This window comes from Callorhinus ursinus, unplaced genomic scaffold, assembly GCF_003265705.2.
Source record: "Callorhinus ursinus isolate GAN/ISIS: 27379988/994484 unplaced genomic scaffold, GSC_fseal_2.0 scaffold10, whole genome shotgun sequence".
Taxonomy (NCBI): Eukaryota; Metazoa; Chordata; class Mammalia; order Carnivora; family Otariidae; genus Callorhinus; species Callorhinus ursinus.
The window spans coordinates 63,394,809-63,417,391 of NW_027397072.1; the positions used below are offsets into that span (position 1 = coordinate 63,394,809).

At 37.6% G+C, this 22,583-nt stretch overlaps 1 protein-coding gene across 4 annotated transcripts in view; it reads left to right on the forward strand.

Moving 5' to 3' along the window:
* The first annotated feature begins 19,079 nt into the window (after positions 1 to 19,079).
* The window catches only part of FANCL (FA complementation group L), an 88,968-nt gene continuing 85,464 nt past the window's right edge, over positions 19,080 to 22,583 (forward strand). For 2 of the 4 annotated variants that reach the window (XM_073897686.1, XM_073897685.1), the window contains exon 1: positions 19,157 to 19,458. In XM_073897686.1, the coding sequence (XP_073753787.1) occupies positions 19,308 to 19,458 (151 nt within the window). In that variant the 5' untranslated portion in view covers positions 19,157 to 19,307. Of the gene's footprint in view, positions 19,459 to 22,583 lie in introns of all 4 variants that reach the window. The other 2 variants (XM_073897687.1, XM_025868797.2) reach the window with 2 other exon arrangements.

Sequence of the window (22,583 nt, forward strand, 5' to 3'; positions counted from 1 at the left end):
CCCCCCCCCCCCCCCCCCCCCCCCCCGTCCAAGCATCCTCGTAGTTTATACAGGTTACTTCAATAGCCTCTCAATTGGGGTCTTTCCCTCTCTACTCTAATGTATGAAAAGCACAACTTAAAAAATAGCCCTAGGAAAGCTCATTTCAGATTATCACTAGAGACATCCAAAGACCTTGTTAGAAGTTAACAAAAGAAGTTATCTAACTATCCTTTTAACAAATCCTGACTTTACCCTGCCCCTTCTATTATCAACATGGCAGCTGCTGAGATTTTATATACCAAGCTATGTTATATTCTATACTTGGGGTGGATTTATTTTTCTGAAAACCAGGTTCTAATCATGTTTTATCATGTCAATCTCCTGCTTAAAATCCCACAGACTCTTCCAAACTCTTTGATTAAATTAAAATTCCTTACACTGACTTCAAGGCATTCTAAGAACTATCTCCTGCCTCACACATTAGAGTCATTTTATTCCTCCCTACATTCCTATTCCTTACACTCTAATTTCTTAAAAGTGCCACTTACCTTCCTACCTCAGACTGCCACCCCTGTATACCTTGTCTTCCTCTCTTTTGCCTTATTAACTCATATCTATCCTTAGGCTCTTAATCACTTCCTATGAGACTTTGTATCTTGCATCTCAAACTAGGTCAGATCTAGGTTGTATGCTTTCTTATCAAGGTCTGCTTCTCCTTTGTAATAGATACCATAATTGTGTTATGCTACATCTGTTAGATGTAAGCTCCATCCTGTCAAGGACTGTGTTGGTTCTTGTTCGCTACTTTAGCTCCAGAGGTACTTTTTATTTTTTTTTAAGATTTTATTTATTTATTTGACAGAGAGAGAGAGAACAAGCAGGGGAAGTGGCTGGCAGAGGGAGAAGCAGACTCCCCGCTGAGCCGGGAGCCGGATGAAGGGCTCCATCCCAGGGCCCTGGGATCATGACCTGAGCCAAAGGTAGACATTTAACTGACTGAGCCACCCAGGCATCCCTCCAGCAGTACGTTTTTAATACAAGTAGGTTCTCGATAAACACTTCTGAACAAAGAAATAAAGTATTGAAGGAATGAATAAGTAGAGTATGCCAGGTGCTGGGGATAAAGAAGAACTGGCAGGATGAGATTGCTTTGATCTCTATCAGCCTACTGATCCCCAAACTTGATTTGACTGATGTGGCCAAATGTCCTTCTCCTCCCGCATTGCTCTCCATGTAAGCTTCACCTAAAGCTGAAGGCTTCACTGGATTCTGGTTTCTGATGTAAATAGAAGTTCATGTGGCCAGGACCTGTTTATAAGTCCATGCAATGGCAGACTCTAAAGTGTTGAATAACTTTGTCAGGTAGTATGGTTAGTTAGTACTTTACCAAGTTAGTACAGTAGGCCCAACTGCGGGAATCGTTCATGACTAATTTAAATTTTGTTTTTGTTTTTATTTTTTAATTCACATTAGTCTGGATCTGGAGGTCGTTCATCTTACAGCCAGAACAATTTCCACTTCAGCTGCAGTTTGAAGCAGTATGGGGATGGATCTGACTTTCTCGTATGACCACAGGGTGATAAGTCCTGGTCAGAATGGGTGATCCATTCTGTTGAATATATTCCTCAAATATGTTCAAGGTCTCAATATATTATAAATTATGAGAAAATGTGATATTTGGGATGCCTGGGTGGCTCAGTCGATTAAGCATCTGCCTTCAACTCACGTCATGATCTCAGGGTCCTGGGATCGAGCCCCACATCCGGCTCCTTGCTCAGCGGGGAGCCTGCTTCTCCCTCTGCCTGCTGCTCCCCCTGCTTGTGCTCTCTCCCTCTCTGACAAATGAATAAATTTAAAAAAAGAAAAAGAAAATGTGCTATTCATTTTTGTGATTGTATTTCATTTATAAAATGTGGTACTTATTTGTATCAGTCAGATTTCAGATTATGTAGCTTATTTATTCATCTTTTCATTAGTAACTTTATGACTCTAACATAACTGAGAACTGATAAAATTAAGGCAAAATTTGTGTATCTGTTTGTTCATCCAACAAATATTTATTTGAGTTTCTATTATATTCCAGGGACTAGTCTAAATGCTGTAGAAATGACAGAAAATAAAACAGATACAATATCTTGTTTACGCAGCCTATACACATTCTTGGGTGGGGGAGGAGACAGACTATAAGTGAAATAAACAAGTTAAATTTACAGTTGTTAGAAGATAGTCTAAGGGAAAGAAATCAGGCTAAAGGACATAGGATGTAGTGGTGGGCTACACTTTTAAATAGGTTGACCGTGAGGTCTTGCTGACATTTGGGCGAAGACTTGAATGAAGATGGGGAGGGAGGGAGAAGCCATGTGGGGAAGCAAACATTCCGGGCAGTGGGGAATAACCTGTATGAAGCCCTGGGACAGGAGCATGGCTGGCAGGGTCAAGGAACGGCAAGAAGACTAACGTGGGCTGAGCAGCATACAAGGAGGATAGCAGAGGACGGGATTTAGAAAGGGAGAGGAGGTGGCAGGAGAGACCCTGTAAACGATTTTGAGGATTTTGGTTTTTACTTGACTGAAATGGGGAACTATTGGAGGTATTTGCGCAGCATGGTGACAATGTGATTTCCATTTAAAGAGGATCTCAGAAGCTTCTGTGTTGGGAATAGAGGACCCAAGGCAGAAGCAGGAATCTGTTAGGAGACTAGTTAGAGAACAATTTTTACTAAATTTCTGACTAGGCCATTCCCTGTCTCCAGTGAAAATTCTAAATAAATTCTAAATAATGTTATGAATTTTAAGTCTTATTTTTCATACAGCCATGGACCTGGTGGAGAAACATTAAAAATAAATTAAATAGGCTCAACATAACTCTTCTTTCCTCCCTAAAAGTAGGAGAGTTTGCTTGTGGAACCTGAGAAATATTAACGGCAGTTCCCTGGCAGATAGACACAGGATACTGCTGGGTAAACAAGTAGCTAGCCATGTTTTGTAGAGTACAGGGAGAAGCACTTTCTCTTCTTGTGCTATTCAGATAATTTGGGAACCTGTGATATTCCTTCATACATTCATTACATAATTATTTCCTTAATTCCTATTATTGCATAGCAGAGTTAATCAGTTGATTTAAGGGATAGAAAGAAATATACATGTTTCCAGCCTTAAGCAACTTATTTGTAATATAATTAATTACACGAGTATGATTATAATGGAATAAGGACAATTTTTATAGGGGGAATCGGACTTATTACCTACACTAGAATAACATACCATGTATTTATGACATGATAGAGCCTGGTTCCCTAAAATTTTATATTTTAAAATTTACGGTGGGTGCCTGGGTGGCTCAGTCGTTAAGCGTCTGCCTTCAGCTCAGGTCATGATCCCAGGATCCTGGGATCGAGTCCCACATCGGGCTCCCTGCTCGGCAGGAAGCCTGCTTCTCCCTCTCCCACGCCCCCTGCTTGTGTTCCTGCTCTCGCTGTCTCTCTCTCTGTCAAATAAATAAATAAAATCTTTAAAAATTAAAATAAAATAAAATAAAATAAAATAAAATTTATGGCAATCATATGCTGTTTCAACAAATAATTTCACCAGACTTCTAGCCTAATCATTACATGTAGCAACAGAAATTGACCTTTGGGATAGATATGAGATTGCTCTTGCAAAATAAAAGACACAGCAGTTAAAGAGTGTCTAATGCTAGTAGGTGAGATTAAAAATGTTCTTTGAGATTTTTTTTAAAAGTTAAATAAAAACCAAACAAAATCTATACTAACAACCTAAAGTAGCAAACTGAAGCAATTCATTCTGAATTTCTGGACTTAAAACTTAAGTCCTAAAAACCCTAAAATAGCTAAAATTTGATATAAATGTCAATTTTAATAGAAGCCAAATAATGAAAATGTTTCTAAGCTTTGGTCAGTGGCCTGTGATTACAGTGCTTTGTAATCTCATTTTAGAATTTGATATGATAGAAAATTTCATAATAAGCACCAAACCATGTCATAAAAATGAATGCATGTTCCACACATATTTGTGTATATGTATACACACTATATATATATATATATATATACATATATATATATATATATATATATTTACATATGAAAGGTCATAGCTTAACCTGGGTCTCATGACTCGTCTCCTGGAGCTTTTTCTCACTCATTTATAGACCCCAAAACAAAGGAATCAGAAGAATTGTCTATCTTGTCAAATCTTCCCCTTACTGGAGACTTTCCTCAGCATAACCCAGCACAATTAAACAACCCATCCACAATCTGTAAGTAGCCATTTAAATTATATTCAGTAATCTTAAAAAACCCCACATTATTCTAGATCAGACTTAAATGATCATATTTGGAACTAGTTAAAATGGACCAGTTTCTTAGATGTCATATCATTTTTAGATCCATATGTATTGTCAATGAACAAATCTTTTAAAATGTAAGGCTCAGAATCTTTGACATATCCCATAAGATATATAAGCCTACATGTTATTTTGAGGGTTGTCTTAAAAAAAAAAAAAAGAGTGTTTATCAAACACTGGCAATATCTTTTGTGAACGGAGTAAACAAAGTATTTTTTTTCCAGGGGAAATATTTTCTGTAACATTATAAAGCAGCATTTGTCAAAATGAAACCTATTTGAATTCAAGGATTTAGTTTGTAAAAGGACCCCATGAAAAATGCTAGTACTATATTAACTAACATTGTTGGTATTAAAATATAAAATAATTTCTGGTGTGCGAACTATCTCACTAACATCATAGATTAATTTATATTCTCCTTTTTAGTAACAATTTCAGTATTTTTCCATATAATTTTTATTATGGATGAAAACTCCTCTAAAAAATGATTACTATTACTATGATCTTTTTATTTTATTTTTCATTGAATTTATTTTACTTTTATTGAATTTTTTTTTATTGAAAGGTATGATCTTAATTGTATATTTTTCACGCTCCCTTACTGAATTGCTAGTTGAAGTAAAGCACTCTAAAGGTGTGTTTTACTGGTTTCTACACTTCTGGGTTTTAAAGTTCACTGGTTTTGCTCCTGGCAAAAATGCCTTTGCAGTAGGATTCAGTTTATGTTTTCAAAAAACAGAAACACAGGATCACCTGAGTGGCTCGGTTGGTTAAGTGTCTGCCTTCAGCTCAGGTCATGATCCCAGGGTCCTGGGATTGAGCTCTGTGTTGGGCTCCCTGCTCAGCAGGGAGCCTGCTTCTCCCTCTGCCTCTACCCCTGCTCGTGTGTTCTCTCTCTTTCTATCTCAAATAAATAAATAAATAAATAAATAAATAAAATCTTTAAAAACAAAAAACCAAAAAAAAAACAGAAACACAAAGTTAAAATTCAAGTTTGTACTTTTCATCCCCGATAAAAATATAAAATTTAGATTTATTAGTAAAATCTTGGATTTAACAGTTCAGAGCCCATCTATATGAGCCAAATCAAAGTAAACATTTTGAACATCTCTTTTGTATCAATAAGCTCACTGGTAGATCCACCATGTCCAAGGATAAAAGAAAAGATCGAGTACTTGCTAGCAAATTTTTTAGTTTGGGTAGGGAAATATAACAGATGCACACGTAATAAGTGAAAACACTTTCAGAGAAGCATCAACAGGTGCAAATTACTATAATGCACCATCTTCAAATAGCACAAAATCAAGATGTAGATTAAGGGTGGATTAAAATTAAGCCATAATTAGGGTGATTAAAAAAATAGTTTTTGGAGATGAGTTCTGAGCAAGGTTTTGAAAAAGTTGTATGAATTGGCAGATGGGAGCAGGTTTTCCAGTGAGAAGAGTAGAACAAATACATGGGAAAAAACAATTGTAGTACGGTCAAGAAAATACTGATGGCAGAGCAGAGGTGGGTTGCAAAAATACATTGCTTTTGACCCACGTGCTTCTTTAATCTTTTAATTCTCTTTCTTTCAGCCTATCACTTATCACTTGTTTGCCTACTTAGCATGGAACCCGTGGTATATAAGTGCAACCATGCCATGACTAGAATGCTCAGTGCCTCAGACGTCTAGTTCTGCTACCGCGCAGGCATGGCTGCTTTCAGAAATAAAGGAATGAGCTTTGTAGGCAGGCCTGTGCACTGGTTGCTAGTGAACTGAACACAGGTGGTCCACTGTGCATTATCTTTCTGTCATGTCTCCCAGTCCTGCTCTCACCCTGCGTCCTCTTGTGCCTTTATATATATAATCTTAACATCTTTCATGTCAAACTATTTCTTCTGTAAAACGTTTTTTGGAGAAGTTGCCACTGTTGGAAGGAGGAGACTCTCCTCGGGGAAAGCAACAATTCCCCTACTTCCTATCCAACTTGTCCTTCAAGCTGTACTTCTTGATATACCTACCAGTAAACCCCCAAACTTGGGTCAATTTAGCCTTGCTGTTCTTAAATCTAGGATGGTAAAGAAAGACTTGTACCTGTTCATGTTGCAGCTACATATCCATCGTCTCTGGCTTCATCTAGGCTTCCAGAACCATTTGGCAAAAATTTTATGCCTCTTGTCTTTTGCAATGTCCTCTCCCATTTTCCCGTTACTCCCTTCTGATTGCCTTCCTTAGGTCTCCTAGCCCAATATGGCTCTGTTGATAAGATCACTGATCAGACACCAAGCCAGAAAGTCATCCTGTCCACTTGATTATTAGGGAGGCTCTTCTCCATTACGGGCCTTCTGCTGAGTATTTGCTCGAAGCACATATATTTCTGGGCTCTCAGACTATTTTAAGTGATCCACCCCATAGTTTTACCCATTCCATAAGTTTGCTTTTTACCAAACTTTTGATCTTGTTCCTTCCAAATCCTAAGGAATACACCATTAGCCCCTTGCTAGGAATCAGTATATATCTTGACCTCAGGCCAGATCTTCTTCCATGAAAAGTGTCTAACATGTAAAGCCCAAGTTCTTCCTACTAATGTGATTTTTATTCTCCATTGTCCTACGAGCCAGCAATCTTCTTTAATCTGGTATAGGCATACTGTGTGGAGCCACATTTAAACTAGGATGCTCCCTCCAGTACCTAAACTGGGATGTACAATTGACTTTTATATCATCTGTCAATTGCTCATAGGAAACTCCCTCTAGGCCATAGATGTGAGTTTAAGCAAGTGTGGCAGTTTGCAGAAGGCATAGGGATGTAGGACCTGTTCCGTTATTAAATTATTTGATACCACAAACTTTATGGCTGGGTTCATTGAATAGCACATAGTTCATTATTGACAGCATGAACCAAATGGAACCCCGTAGTCAGTTTCCTCCAGAGCTAATATCAAGGCAAGACTTTTTTTAACAAAAAGTTACTGAAGGGGGCATGGACTTTGTCCAGACTTGAGGATCCTTCTTTGAGTATCTCCTACCTGGAGTTAGCAAGTCCATTCAGTACCTCAGTCAGCTACAAAAAATTCAAGCACGATAAAGGATTCTGGGTCATAATGATCAGTTGACAATTACTTGCACTGAAACCCTGAACCAGGTGCTCAGCTTTCTTTTATTATGGACCCCAATTAAAGATGGATAAATTTTGGGTCATCTTGTTAATGGTCAGAGTAAGACATACAAATATGCTGCATCCAAAATTTAGATAACCGTTTTTGAAAGGAGTATCTTGGAATGCCATAGATCCTCAAGCTCCCAGGGCCTTTAGTGTCATACCAGAATTTTTACTTTTATTTTTATAGAATTTTACATATATGACTTATAAGAGCAACCAGGAGCATTTCCACGTTTTGTCTTCGTGTGCTATCAACATAATGTTTTGTGGGTATTGGATCAAAGTGATGTACCACTTGGATCAAAGAGGTGACATTCCCAGAAACTGGACTGTAGCATAGAACTGGAAAGCTGATGTATTCCTGAGGCATAACAATAAAGATTTATTGGTGTTTATGTCAATGAAGGCAAATTTCTGATAATACCTATAAACCAAAATGGATAAAAAATGTTTTGGCAAGATTCATAACTGCACACTTAGTGCTAGAAGATACACTAATTTATTCTGGTAAGGAGAAAAAAAATCGCAATAGCAGCCACAACTGGAGCCTCAGCTGATTTTGTTTTCAATAATCTACTGTCATTCCCCATGACTTATGGGAGAGCAAAAGCCAATCCAGCCTAATTAAATTAATCACCAAATCTTGACTTTCAGGAAGCAAGCTCCTGTTCATTCTCTGTTTTGGCAGGGAAAGAGAGTGCCAAATGGCCTCCACTGGGCCCCTCCCAAAATGATAGCCTTTTTTTTAATAGGTGTGAGTGAGGAACTAAAATATCCTAAATTATCTAAATTCCTAAAATATCCATTCCAACAATTCCCTTAGCATCTGAGAAAATGATCCCAAGATATTTTTGGGAATCCCACACAATACCATGAAAAAAATTCAGGTCAGAACTCCACTTATCACCTGGGCTCCATAATGATTCCAAACCCTAACCAACTAACTATAGTGGAATTATAGGTCCCCAGGAATCAGTGATAAATTTGGAGCCAATATCCAATATTTCCTGAGCTTAGGTATTTCCCTTTCCTCAATGCACAAGTATTCAGGTTAACAACGACCAGCCCCAGTAGGGAAGATAAGGCAGAAGGTTACAGCAGGATCTTTTCTCGTAGGTCCTAGCCTCCCCTTCCTTGGGTGATGCTGGGTCTGTGAACCCAAAAGTCTCTAGCACACTGGTTCCAGTGAGGCCTCTGTTCACCAGACCTAGAATAACTTTGGTTAAATAAATCAAGACACACCTTAATTGGCTGTCTTTCTATTTCATTCCTGGGGACCCCATGATTAATTAACCATAGCCAGAGATTTCTGCTACTGAAGCCATTCCCTGATCCCCGAGTGTAGCATCTGGCTATTAAAACAATACCCACTTTGCTTCAGACTGTTAACAGTCATCACCTGGGCCAGGCCTCAGCTGGCTCCTCACTGAGATCCACTGAGATCAGGAATACCATTTTTATTGCAGCTCTTTCCACAAGGATTCACAGCTCAGAAAAAAATAAAAATAAAAAATAAAGCCAGCAAAGCACTTTTAAATATTTCGGTATTTCCTTTTTTGCTCTGTTTTATTGGCAGGGGAAAGGAATCTTCATGGCCCCGGCAGAATATAGGAATAAGACACATGATCCATTTAATCTACTTTCTTACCTCACAAAATCTTCAAATTCTTTCCTCTATGTTGTGCCAAGAACTTTCTAGCCTTTCTTTTACCAAAAGCAACCAACAGTGAGTTCCTGTTTGCTGTGCCAAACCCACAAAAACTGCTAAAACTTTTTGAGCTACCACACTGAACGCAGTATGTTTTATGTATAAACCCATCATAATGAATACAGTTCATTTGTGTTCAGAAAAAAAAAATCTTAGCTTTCCAATACTGGCTACACATTAAAACAATATGAGGAGTCTTTAAAAAATATGATGGTTTTTATACCCTCCACTGCCAGACATTTAAAGCAGAAACTCTGGGCTTAGACCAAGCATCTGCATTTTCTCAAAACTGCCCAAGTGACTGCCATCCATGGTGAGGTTTGAGGACCACTGCTGCAGAAGTTCTCATTCACTCCCAAGGTTTCTATCACCATGTTTATGCTAATGAGGTACATTTATAAATTCTTCTAAGATCTGTCTTCTAAGCTTCAGCCCCCCAAACTATATTTCTCTCTTTGCCTCTCCCCACCAGTTTCCTAAGAATCTGAAGGCTTATACAATGTAAAGATTATCAAATATTTTTGTTTACTATGTGCCAGCAACTGTGCAAAGATCAAAGTAAACATATTAACCCTGGGCTCTGCTTTCTTTGTGTAGACATTTGATTGCCTACTGTGGGGTTTCTTTGTCTTTTTTTTTTTTTTAAGGTTTTATTTATTTGAGGGAGAGAGAGAGAGAGTGAGTGTCAAGGCAGAGGGAGAAGCAGGCTCTCCGCTGAGCAAGGAGCCGGATGCAGGGCTCCATCCCGGGACCCTGGGATCATGACCTGAGCTGAAGGCAGATGCTTTACCAACTGAGCTGCCCAGGAGCCCCAGGGTTCTTAACCTCGGCACTAACATTTTGGGATGGATCATTCCTTGTTGAGGATGGCTGTCTGGTGCTTTGTAGGGGGTTGAGGAGAATTCTTAGCCTCTGCATACCAGATTCCAGAAGCATCCCGCTCCTTCCCCTCTGGATATTGCCAGATGTCACCTGGGGGTCAAAATTGCCCTTAGTCGAGAACCACTGACTGGCCTATGGTCATCTTCACATTAAAGGTTTCACAAGAACTTGCATTTTAACATTTTATATACTGAGTAATAATTTTCTCTTCATTGCTCCTAGTCTTGGATGTTTGTACCATTATCAAGACCTCATTCATCCAGAGACCTAGTATTCAAAATTCAAAGTTTCATATTGCTCTTAAATGTTATGATTCCTAAGTCTCTTTTTCCCTTGAACAGTTCTTTCCCCTCCTGCCAAGCCCATCCCCCCCCCTTTTTTCCCATGCTACTGGCTAAGGAAACTGATTCAGTTGTTCTATGGTATACTTGACATTCTGAATTTGCCTGGTTGTTCTAGCTTGACCTCATTTAGCTTGTTTGTCCATCCCTGTTTTACCAGTAAACTAGAAGTTACATCCTAAAGCTTGATTAGATTCATATCAAACATTTTTGGTGCTGTAATTCATATCGTAATTTATCAGTTGGCACAAAATTAAGGCTGTCCAGCTTCTGGCTAAAGAGTTATCAGCCCTTTACGAAGGGCTATCTTTGTAACCTCGCAACTCCGCCATTACAAAGTTGATAATTTTGCCTCATGTGATTATCCATTTCACCATAACTTTTCACATAATGGTTTAAGCACCTATTGATGCTTATTGCCTAAGTCAACTATTTATTTAGGAGTTATAAATGGTCATTTTCTGGAGGTCCATTTTTGATACAATTTGAGATGGCAATTACATACCTAAAGTGGGTATGTCTTGCAGCAGTTAAGTATACCTAGTCTGAAGGTTGGTGTGAGAAAGATAAATTTAGAAGTCATCAGTATATGGCTGACATTTACTATTCATAGGCTGGTTGAGATCTTTAAAGGGAGAGAGTAGATGGAGAAGAGGGTCCAGTAGTGAGCAATCAGGCACCCCAACTGTTATAACTGGATGAAGAGGAGGAACCAAAAGAGGGCTGAGAGGCAGGATCTACGGCATTCATATAATTTCTCATGGCTTTTTCCTCGGTATCTGCTGTGGACTATGGACTATGTCATCTACTTGATCTTACTGCCTCTAGTTTTGCCTTTTCTAATTCATGCTCCACAGGGCTTTCAGAGAAATTATTCTAAAAGTCAAATCTATCAGCTTTATTAGTTTCCAGATTAAAACCCTCTAAAAGTTCTCTATTGCCTTTAGGATAAAGCCCAAACGGCTACTTTCACCACATGAGACTCCTGACGTGTATCTTTCCTGCTTGCTTAGATCACCTCTTGCCATTCCCCATCTTTTACCTGTAAGCACTGCTAGGCAGTTTCTTGAAACATTGTAAACTGTTAATGTTTCTGTAACTTTTATTTGACTTCTTTGTGGGAGAATTTATTTGTTTCAGTTGTTTCACCTTATTCACGTTTTAGAACTAAGCTAAAGGCAACTATGAAACCTTTCCTGACCTCAGCAAGGTGGAATTGACCACCATTATTTTGTGGTGTGTGTGTGTGTGTGTGTGTGTGTGTGTGTGTGTGTGTGTGTGTGCGTGTCTCAATTGTGACCTTAATGCACTGCTCTACAAACTGAGTACAAATATGATCATTTATTTTCTTTCCAGTGGATTACCTAGAGTACACCTGAAATGCCACACTAGGAAAAAAAAAGTACTTCCCTCTTTGTTCCCTCCCTCAGTTTTTCCACAGTTCTAGAGGCTTACACAGTCTAAAAAAGGGGAATCAGGAAGATATGCTGTGATAGTCATTAGAGCTGTTAAAAAAATATCCTGGTTCTCCTTCTAAACATATAGTGAATGCATACTTTTCTGCTCCCTTGAAGAAAGAAGTAGCCATGTTTTTTGCTTGGACAATGAAATGTAAGTAGAAATGACATGTTTCCCCTCCTTGCAGAAGACTTAAAGGCCCAGTATTTGATTTGTTCTTTCCTTCCCTCTGTTGTAGTGGTTGGGGAAGCATATGTTGAAATGGAGTCTTTATCAGCTTTATCAGTCTGTGTCCCTGCGTGGTAAGCATTTCAATCTGTGTTAGAATGTAGCATGAACAAGAAATAAGCTTTTTTGTGTATTCAGCTTTTTTGTGTATTCAGCCCCTGAGATTTTGGAATTGTTAGCATCAAACAATGTAGCCAGTGTAGGCTGATATATACACTAAGCAGGAAGAATATAAAGTCTGACGATTCTAGTAAGCAAAGCTGGTAACCAAGCCTGGCTGCTGAAGTCTTGCTGCATATCTCTATGAAGGAGAGATTCTCTACCTTGGCATGTTTGACATTTTGGTCTGGAAAAATCTTTGTTGGAGGAGGCCGTCCTATGTATTGTAGGATGTTTAGCAACAGTCCCGACTTCTAACTTCTAAATGCCAATAGTACCCCCCACCCAAGTTGTGACAACTAAAATGTCTCCAAATATTGCCAGATACCCACTGGGGGTCAACATTGACCATAATGGAAAACCACTGCTTTAGGCAATACACTTCTGCTTTTGATGTTCCCCTCTACTCAAGCTGCTATAGATCTTTGAGAGAGAAATGTTACTCTGTCAGAACTTAGTTCTGCTGGTGTGTCTTTGATGGGTTCCCAGAGTCACAGTTTTTATGTCTTGGCTCTTCCAAGGCCACGGGGCTCGAAACACCTCCCTGTGGCAATTCCAGAAGCACAGTTGGTTCAGAGTCTGCTTCTTGTGATCCTAGATCTACTATCCTTGGACATCAATACCATCAAAAATGGAGTAGTTATCACTTTGTGACCCTGAAAAAATATCTAATTTACATATACCCTTTCCAGGACAATAGATGTACCAAACCAAAAGGCTCAGTTAAGCAGATAAGAAAAGGTAAGAGCAAATTAACATACAATCAAATGTTACTGAAATTCAGTATGAATTTGTTATTAGTCTATAGTGCCAGATATTCTTAAAGGTATTCAGTTTTATTATACTCCTAAGTGAAAGGAGGCTAATAAAGGGTTTCAAACAGAAGTTCAGCAAAAAACAAAAAACAAAAAAACCAAACAAAAACAAAACAAAAAACTCTGATAAATAGATAAAATGTTTATCCCATGGTAGTTGTTTCAGATTTGTTGAATGTGTTTAAATGTGGATTCTTACTCTGCATAATATCACCTGGGCTTTATCATATAAATTAATGGAAACATTATAGTGGAATAATAATAAGTACAGTAATAGTGAAACCTCACAGCAGTGGTCTTTACACATTTTCACTCACATATCCCCCAGATTAAATTTCTAATTACATATATTTCTGTTGACATCTAAAATTGTTTATTATGAGTTTAAATAGACCCAAAGGATTTAATTTTGGCATATTGTAAATATTTGATTTTTTATAATAAAGCTGTTATTTCACTCTTTTAAATGTTCAAACGGAATCTAAATACCAAAGCAACTTGATACCCACCATATTAGAGTCATGCATGCTATATGCTAGTATAACAAATGAAACCCCCAATTTCAGTGCCTTATTATAATAAAGTTTATTTTTCCCTCACACATGTCAATTGGAAGACATTTCAGACACAGCTTCTTTCCGCCTCATGCCTCTACCATTCCTAAGGGCTTTAGAATACTTTGATTCAAGCCAGTGAACAAGGAAAGAGAATGTTGAATCAGGCATAGAAAAGTTTTATGAGCCATCCACTTTCCATTGGCTACAATTCAGTCACCTGGTCGCATCAACTTGCAAGAGAGGATAGAAATGTAGTTTAGTTTTAGGCCCAGGAGACAGAGGAAATGGGTTAGATGAGCACATAACTGTTTCCACTATAGTTTAGTCTTCTGATTACCAAATACCCTTCCTCTTCTCACACATAAAACATACTCCCCCACCCCATTCCCAAATTAGACAGCCCAACATTTCATCTGTCACTGTTAGAATCTGGATTTTGTATCTTCTGGTCACTGCCACCACCTCCCCACCATACACAAACATACAGGTGCAAAATACAGTGGTGGACCAGGGACTGGATAAATACAATGACCTTACCCATTTGGAAAGAATAGTAGAAGATACAAAGCAGTTACTTGTCAGTAGAGGTTAGGAAATTCTGCAGGCTAGGGACTATAAGGAGCCCCTTTGCCCTAGCAACAGAAAATATTTCTTGATTCAGTTTTCATTCTGCTCATTGGGAAGTCCTTTACAGTACATAAAGTTGCATTTGAGTCAAATTAGGTTTGTTGAAAATCAACTAAATAAAGCATAGGCCAAGACTATTCCTGGGAACAGATTTCCTCTGAGGCTTTACCTTTGTTGAATGAAAGTGTTTATCCAACAAGTCTATTCAATTTTCTTCTGAATTTACATTTGTCTTTTAGAGTCTCTGGACAATTGAGGAAGAGGACATAATTTAGGTTGTGACTTCTACCAAACTGTGCACTCAAGTTAGGTAAGATACTCTTTTTCAGAAAGTTGGATATAGAAAATAACTTTTATACTATTATATAGAAAATATAGAAATATAGAAAATATAGAAAATAACTTTTAAATATAGAAATAACTTTTATAGAAATATAGAAAATAACTTTTATACTATTATAATTTATATGAAACATGATAGTACAAAACTATAAATGTTATATTTATATTAATATATGAGTCTTGTGGATAAATACTGCTGCTCTGAAGAGTCCTAAAAATTTGTGTGATTTCATCTTTTATCTTTGTTGGTCAGGTTTTTATATGGAGTTCCAGCTATAGAACTTGGACCAGCCAATTTTGACATGTGACTTTCTGTTCCTTTGTGCCTTTTTCCTTTTACAACATCTTTTCCTTTGTACTTATTTTAGGCTATAAAGGAAAATGAGATTAAAATGAATCCTCCTCAGACGGACTATTTGAAGAATGTAACTATTTTATAAAAAGCAATTTTATATACTTAAGATTTTGAAGGATATTTTAAAAGTCCTGCTAATTTTTTATAAACTTAAAATGTTTTTGTCATTTTGAAATGACTATAGGTGTATATGAAATTGCTTTGAATTTTGAACTGATGATACATAATAATTTCTGAATGATAAGTACCCACAGAAGGGAGATTATGTACATGTGAATTTGTAAGGTGTTTAGTTCATAATTTGAACATGAACATCCAAAGGATGAATCCTTTTGATTCATCTAACAAAATAATAAAACCTTATGTAAAGATGTTTCCTTCAATTCTTTATTGCTCTTCATTCTGTACTGAACATGAACTTCATCTCCTGCTGCAATAATTGGTTCTGTAACTTTCTTCCATCATTTCCTGAAAGCATTTATTGTCCAACCAAAAGTGAATAAGACTAAATTATCTTCTTGTTACAATTGTTGACAAAATTGTAAAAGTATCCAATGTCAATATTCCACCTTAGATTTCACAAACACATTCTCATTAAGTGGAATGACAATGTGAATGAAATTTTCAAAGTTAATTTTTTTTTCAGATTTGTTATTCAGATAATTCGTATTTAACCATAATTATTGTTTTTGATTTTCTTACAAATACAGTTTTAGAATTGAAAAGGACCCTATAGATCATAACGTGATTTATACAAAGTCAAGCATTTGAAATTTCTTGACTCTCTTTTCATTATACTGTGCCTCCTCTAACTCAACAGATGATTTTAAGTTGGACAGCATTTACATTTATAAAAATCTTTGCTAATGCCTTCTTTTAAAAAATTCATTGTACTGTTAAGTAATTTGCTTTACATGGAAAAATGAAAGATCTTTTATCTTTAAAATATCAGCAAAGTATGTAATTTCCTTCTCTTTCTCTTGACATTGTTTTGCTCTTTTCACATACTGAGATTTCATATATACTTTTTATGTACCAATATTGCATGTTCACATATGTCATTTTAATGGCTTTTAGACATTCTATCCTGTTATATAACTTGACCATTTCTAACTTATTGGACATTAAGTTGTCTCCTATTTAAACATTTTTGGATTATCTTCTTGGGATATACTCTTGTAAGTGGTATTTGTTCAAAAGAAAATAATTTTTATGTTTTCTGTTTTACATAAGTAGATTGCTTTTTAGGAACATTTTGTGAATTATGCATAATAATCGGCAATGTATGGTTATATCTGTTTCCCCATAGACCTGCTAATATTAACTTTAAATAGGTAAGATATTAAAGAATAAGAAGGGTACTACTTAAAATGTTTTTGTTATTTTGAAATGATTATATATGTATAAAATTACTTCTAAACTTCTGAATTTTAGAGTGAATTTCATTTTATTTTATTTTTTAAAGATTTATTTATTTGAGAGAGAAAGAGAGGGAGTGGGAGAAGGTGCAGAAGGGAAGGGAGAGAATCCTTAAGCAGACTCCCCAATGAGTGGGGAGCCCCACAGAGGGCTCCGTCCCAGGACACTGAGATCATGACCCAAGCTGAAATCAAGAGCCACCCAGTCGACCCTAAAGTAAATTTTAATTTATTTTTGTTAATTTAGTTATTTCTCAAAATTTTATAAAATCAGCTACTTCCACTTCATGGATAATTCATTGTTACTTTACTTGCTCTCTTTTACTAAATAGAAACAAGATTGCTATTTTAGCAAATCCTATCCCCATCAACAAAGGATTCTTCAAAGGAATGTCACAAACTACAACCATATCTTATTTATCTTTCATAGTTGAAGGACATTTTCAGATGAAAATATACTTGTAATTTTTACAAGATTACACTAAGTTTCCAAAATGTAAAATTGGTTCTTCATTGCTTTTTATAATATTACTTATTCATCTGATTTCTAATCCTTAATACTTTTTTAGATGATGTTCACTTCAGTTAGTCAACAAAATAGAAATTAATTTTAGTATTCTTCAAAGGAAAAATCATCTTGAAAAAAGGAAAATACACTACCATATCTTTAGAAGTACACATACACGAAAATTTGTCATATAAAGTATGCATTTCATTAATAATGCAATACCAATAAACTTAAAATCTTTTTTTTCTTGGGGGGGCAGGTGGAGTTTGCAGTGTTGTAGAAGTGGAAGCAGCCCATCTCAACCATTCTCTCCTTTATTCTTACTAACGGAATTCTTACTAATGGAATTCTAAGCAATATATTTAGCTGTAAAACTGTGTTTCCTAGACCCTTTGTATATGGGATGGCCAATGTGACTTAAGACTTGCTCAAAAGGACCTCTGGGAAAGCTATCATTGCTCTTCCATCTATTCAAATGGTTAGGACTCCAGTAGTGGTCATGAGACCATCATGGAACAGCCAAGAGAATTTCAGCTCTCTGATATCAGACCCAAATTGGGACTAATCTTTCAGCTTTTTTTTTAAGTTTCTCTTGTTATAATTAAAATGATCTCTATATTAAGAAGGTCTCTTAAATAATGATCTGATGCTAATAAACTCTGTTTATTCATGTACTAATATCTTCTAAATTTTTACAATTTGGCTAGGTAACTCTTAGCTCGGAACTGTAAAACCTTTGACAGTTATTCACTTGACAAGCACAATGACTTTCAACTAGCTGCACAACAGAATTAGGTGTGAAAACAAAACTTCACTAAGTTTAGGGTAATGGTTTTCAAAGTTTACATCAGAATCCCTGGTTAAAACACAGAGGTGTTAAACATATGCTTGTTAAAACATAAATTGCTGAGCTTGTCTCCTAGAACTAAGAGATTCAGCTGGTCTGGAATGACATGGTTTCAGGTGATACTGATGATGTTGGTCCAAGGACCACACTTTGAGAACCACTAGTCAGGGATCTAGCCTGGGCATCTATGTAAATAGTTTAACATGAGTGTGATGGTTGAACACAGTATCACCCTTAAGGAATGAGTTGCATAATTGAGTGTGTGTAGGTCATATCCCTGAGGAGATTCTCAAACTTCAGTGTGCATCACCATCATCTGGAGGGCTTGTTAAAACACGGATGGTTAGGCCTCACTCCCAGGGTTTGGGGTTCCCTAGATCTGAGATAGAAGAGTGAAAATTTGCATTTCTACAAAGTTCCCAGGTGTTACTGATGCCACTGGTTCTAGGATCGTATTTTAAGAACCACTGCTTTAGTGTAATTTTTATCTAACCACTGCTGTAGTATCCATGCTTTCCCCTAAGTATCCAGAATACTGTAGCAATTGTTGTGCAACTTTAATCTTCAAGAAGTCAAATTCCATTTTGAGTGCAATAAAGATGGGAGTACATCTTATTATCTTTACATAGTCTTGGCATATTACAATGATGTTCTGCAAATACTAGGGCTCAAAATTGTAATGCATTTGAATACTGATTGGGATATCAAATGATTTTGTGGCAAATAGTAATGTTACTTAATCAACCCTTAGTAAAAGGAAATGGATAATTACCATTCCTGAGTTAAAAAAAATGTATAGAAAGGGTTGTCAAAGAAAAATTAACTTTGGCTCAAGTTAATCGGCAATCTTCCCTCATGTTTTGCCTTTAGATATTTGTGAGTGCAGTGCACCAAAACTGAGTATAGTGTTGACTTGAGTCTGAAGATATATGTGTGTGTATATATGTATACACACACACACATTTGTGCATCTCTCATATACAATAGTATCTGGCTAAACTTGGTAAACCATAGGATTATATTGCATATATTGAATAGATTACAGTATATTATATAATAATATATACAGAATAATACATTATTCTGTATGCTGAGGGCATACAGGAGATTCTGTAGAATAGGCCAATAGGAGGAGACAGACTGATTACAGTGAAGAAGGGGAGTTGAGGCAGGGTCAGGGTAAAAGAGATACTACAACACCCAGACTCTACAAACCATTTTATGCTGGAAGAAATGCAATCTCAAACTTGCAGCAGTCCCATTTTATGCGGGAAGAAATGCAACTGCACAAAAATTGTAGCAGCCTTTTAGTAAAATCGAACAAAATTACCAAAAGGGTTCTTGGGACAATCAAGGCTGGAATGATCTTGTTCAGGTAGATTTATGAACCTGAGAACAATCTTCTCTCCAATGCTGCCTCCTGCCGAGCCACATCTACTCTGGCTGGGCCTGAGTCCAGGCGCGGGACTAGCACCAGACCTTAATTTCACTCCCCGGCGTCTTCGAGGCTTTTTCCCGCCAAAGGCCAGGTTTCCGCCCCTCGGAGGCCCGGGCGCAGGCGGGACTGCGCATGTGCGGGGCCCGGCCAGCGGATAAACCCCCTGCGGCTCCACAGACGACGAACCATGGCGGAGATGGAAGCGAGCCTGTTGCGCCAGTGCCCGCTGCTTCTGCCTCAGAACCGGGCGAAAACAGTGTACGAAGGATTCATTTCGGCTCAGGTACCCGCCCGCTTGTTGCTCGATTGCTAGGAGGGCCTCCCTCTCGCGGCGCAGCTCCGCCCCTGGAAGTCAGTTACGGGAGCGGTTAGGGGCCCTTAACCGTGTGGGAATTGAGAGGGGAGGCGCGTAACGGCTTCTCGGAGACTAGAGGTTTGAGGACTTAGACGGTTGCGGTTGTTCGCAAGCCGTCACTCGCTACCACGCGCGAGCCTGGGGCAGGGTCGCGGCCAGGGACTCAGCGAGAGGAGCCCAGCGCGGGACGGGAGCGGGGGGCAGGGCGGAGGGCCACGCCCCCCTCGCACCCGCTTCCTAGTTTGACTTCCCTTTTGATTCAGCGTCTGCCCCACCTTTAACTGTTTTTTTTGTTTGTTTTGCAAATTTTTACCTTGTTTGTAACATCCTCCCTCCCCAAAGCCCTACGAAGGTTGGTGGCCGGCCGTTCACCAGGGAATCCGTGCAAATTATATTCGTTTTTCCTGTAAAAATATATTTTGGAGGAAAACCTCCTTTTGGCTCCCAAGTCGTGTGTACCTGAGCACATCCAGTAGCGGTATTTTGTACGGAATCTTGACAGCAGAATTAATTACCTTTCCTGAGTCCAGGAGGCTTCCCTGGTGGAGTTTATTACACATAGTAACACACGTGTACCGGTTTGAAGTTTACAAAGCGCTTTCCAAGCACGTTCTCTCACTAATCCTCCGCCCTTTGAGGCAGAATTAAAAGAAATCATTCTCAGTCTTCATAGTTAAGTAAATCAGGGCGTGGGAAAGTGGACAGGTTGAGTTACTCGTCCCTGATCGCCAGAGTCCCTGAAAGCGAGGCTATCAGATTTCACTCCTGCATTTTGCTTCTCTGTCTACATTGCACCAAGATACCTTAGGTTAGAATTTTGAGTATAGATTTTTGCTCCCAGACCTTTATACTCAACATCGTGCCACCTCCCTCACCAGCACAATACTTTTTTTCTTTCTTTTTTTTTTTTTTTTTGGTCTTTTAAAATGAACAGATTCTGCTTGAGGAAAAGCTAGTGAAACTACACACAAATTAACCACTTGCAACTTGTGATACGGGTCATGAATAGGTTAGATTACCAGCAGTACCTTTTAGCTATAAAATGTAACACGTGGCTGACTAACCTGGGGATTTGATTTGCTGGGTGAAGTACGGAGAAATTTCAGAAGAGGAAAGAAACAAAGTGGTCATTTTTATACAACTTAACATTGAAACAGAACTGTATTTTCTGGAAATATATGTATGAATCTTTAATAGATATGCACATTTTCAATTATTTGAACTCAGTTATATAGAAACAAATGTAATTTTGTCATAATAAATTAAAAATTTAGTAATTAACCAGATAATTTGAAAAAATATGGTGATGAGTAAAAATTTCTATTCCCAGAATTATTTTTATTTTCTAAAAGGAAAATGAATAATTGCATTGCTCCACCTTACCTTGATTAACACTCACTCCATTCAGCAATCCTCATCAAAACATTGTCAGCATTAAAAGAGTGGGATGGAGGTAAAATTTAACTCTTAATTATAGTGATTAAGAGAATGGTTTCAACTTTCAGAAATATTTAAGTGTTTGAGTATTGGATATTTGAAAACTTGATACTTAATTTAACTTTAAAGAGAAGCCTGTTTCATGCCCTTTTTTTTTTTTAAAGTATAACTGACATGCAACATTAGTTTCGGGTGTACAACATGATTTGATGTATGTATATATCGTGAAAGGATCACAGTAAGTCTAGTTGTTCATTGAATTCACCATATGTAGTTATAGAATTTTTCTTTCTTATGATGAGAACTTTTTTTTCTTAAGATTATTTGAGAGAGAGCATGTGGGTGCGTGTGCCAAAGTGCAGGGAGGAGTGGAGAGGAGAGAATGAATCCTCAAGCGGACTCCCTGCTGAGTGCCAAGCGGGACTAGAGCCTGATCCCAGGGCCCTGAGATCCTGACCTGAGCCAAAATCTAGGGTACGCCACCTAACTGACTGAGCCACCGAGGCACCCTTCTTAGGATGACAATTTTTAAGATAAGTCTCTTAGCAGCTTTCAGATATACAATACGGTATTAACTATAGTTGCCATGTGCTACTTTACATCCCTATAATTTATTTTATGACTGGGAGTTTGTGCCTACAAAAGCACAAACTTTACCTCTTTCACCCTCTACTCCACCAGCACACTACTTTTTGAGGATAGGGGCCATATCCTAGGAATTACCATATGTTTTGAAGTTTACTCAAAATCTATAGTAATCTCTCAAAAATACTGAGTGAAGGGGCACCTGGGTGGCTCAGTCGTTAAGCGTCTGCCTTCGTCCCATGTTATGATCCTTGCGTCCTGGGATTGAGCCCCGCATCAGGGTCCCTGCTGGGCGGAAAGCATTTCCCCCTCTCCCACTCCCCCTGCTTGTGTTCTCTCTCTCGCTCTCTCTCTGTCAAATAAATAAAATCTTTAAAAAAAAAATACTGAGTGAATTATCAAATTTACTTGCTAAATGAAACTTTTACGCATCCCTCAGAATATTAAGTGTAGAACTAATCAGAATGCACTGTGAATAAGGAAAGGTTATAGAGGGTGCATATGGATTTATTCATTTTTCTTTAAATTCATTGTGACCATTACAGAAAGTGGAGGCTAAATCTCATTATTATTTCTGGAGTAAAGGTAATCCACTTTTTATTTCCTGAATTGGAAGTATCAGTCTTGAATTATCTAGTTGAAAACATGATTCATTTTCAGATAGCATTTAGAAAAATTAAAGAGCTATTAAGTTACGTTTTTATCAGGAGCCATGTTATACCTAATTTTAGGCATTTTAAGTAAAGTACTTTGTCTTATATGTGTCTATCTGCTAAAGCCTCTTAGAAAACCTGTAAACGTCAGAATTGAGATTAGATGAAATGTTCTTGTGACTCTTGCTGTAGCTACAATTCTGATTTCTTAACCCAAACACATTATTTAACATTGTTTTGTTTGATGGAACTGATTTTCTTTAAAAATGTTTGTCTTGTATATAATTTCAGACTTACAGAAAATAGCAAATATGTATGAAGATTACCCAGATTCACCATTTTACATTTGCCCCATTTGATTTTATTCTGTGTGTATAT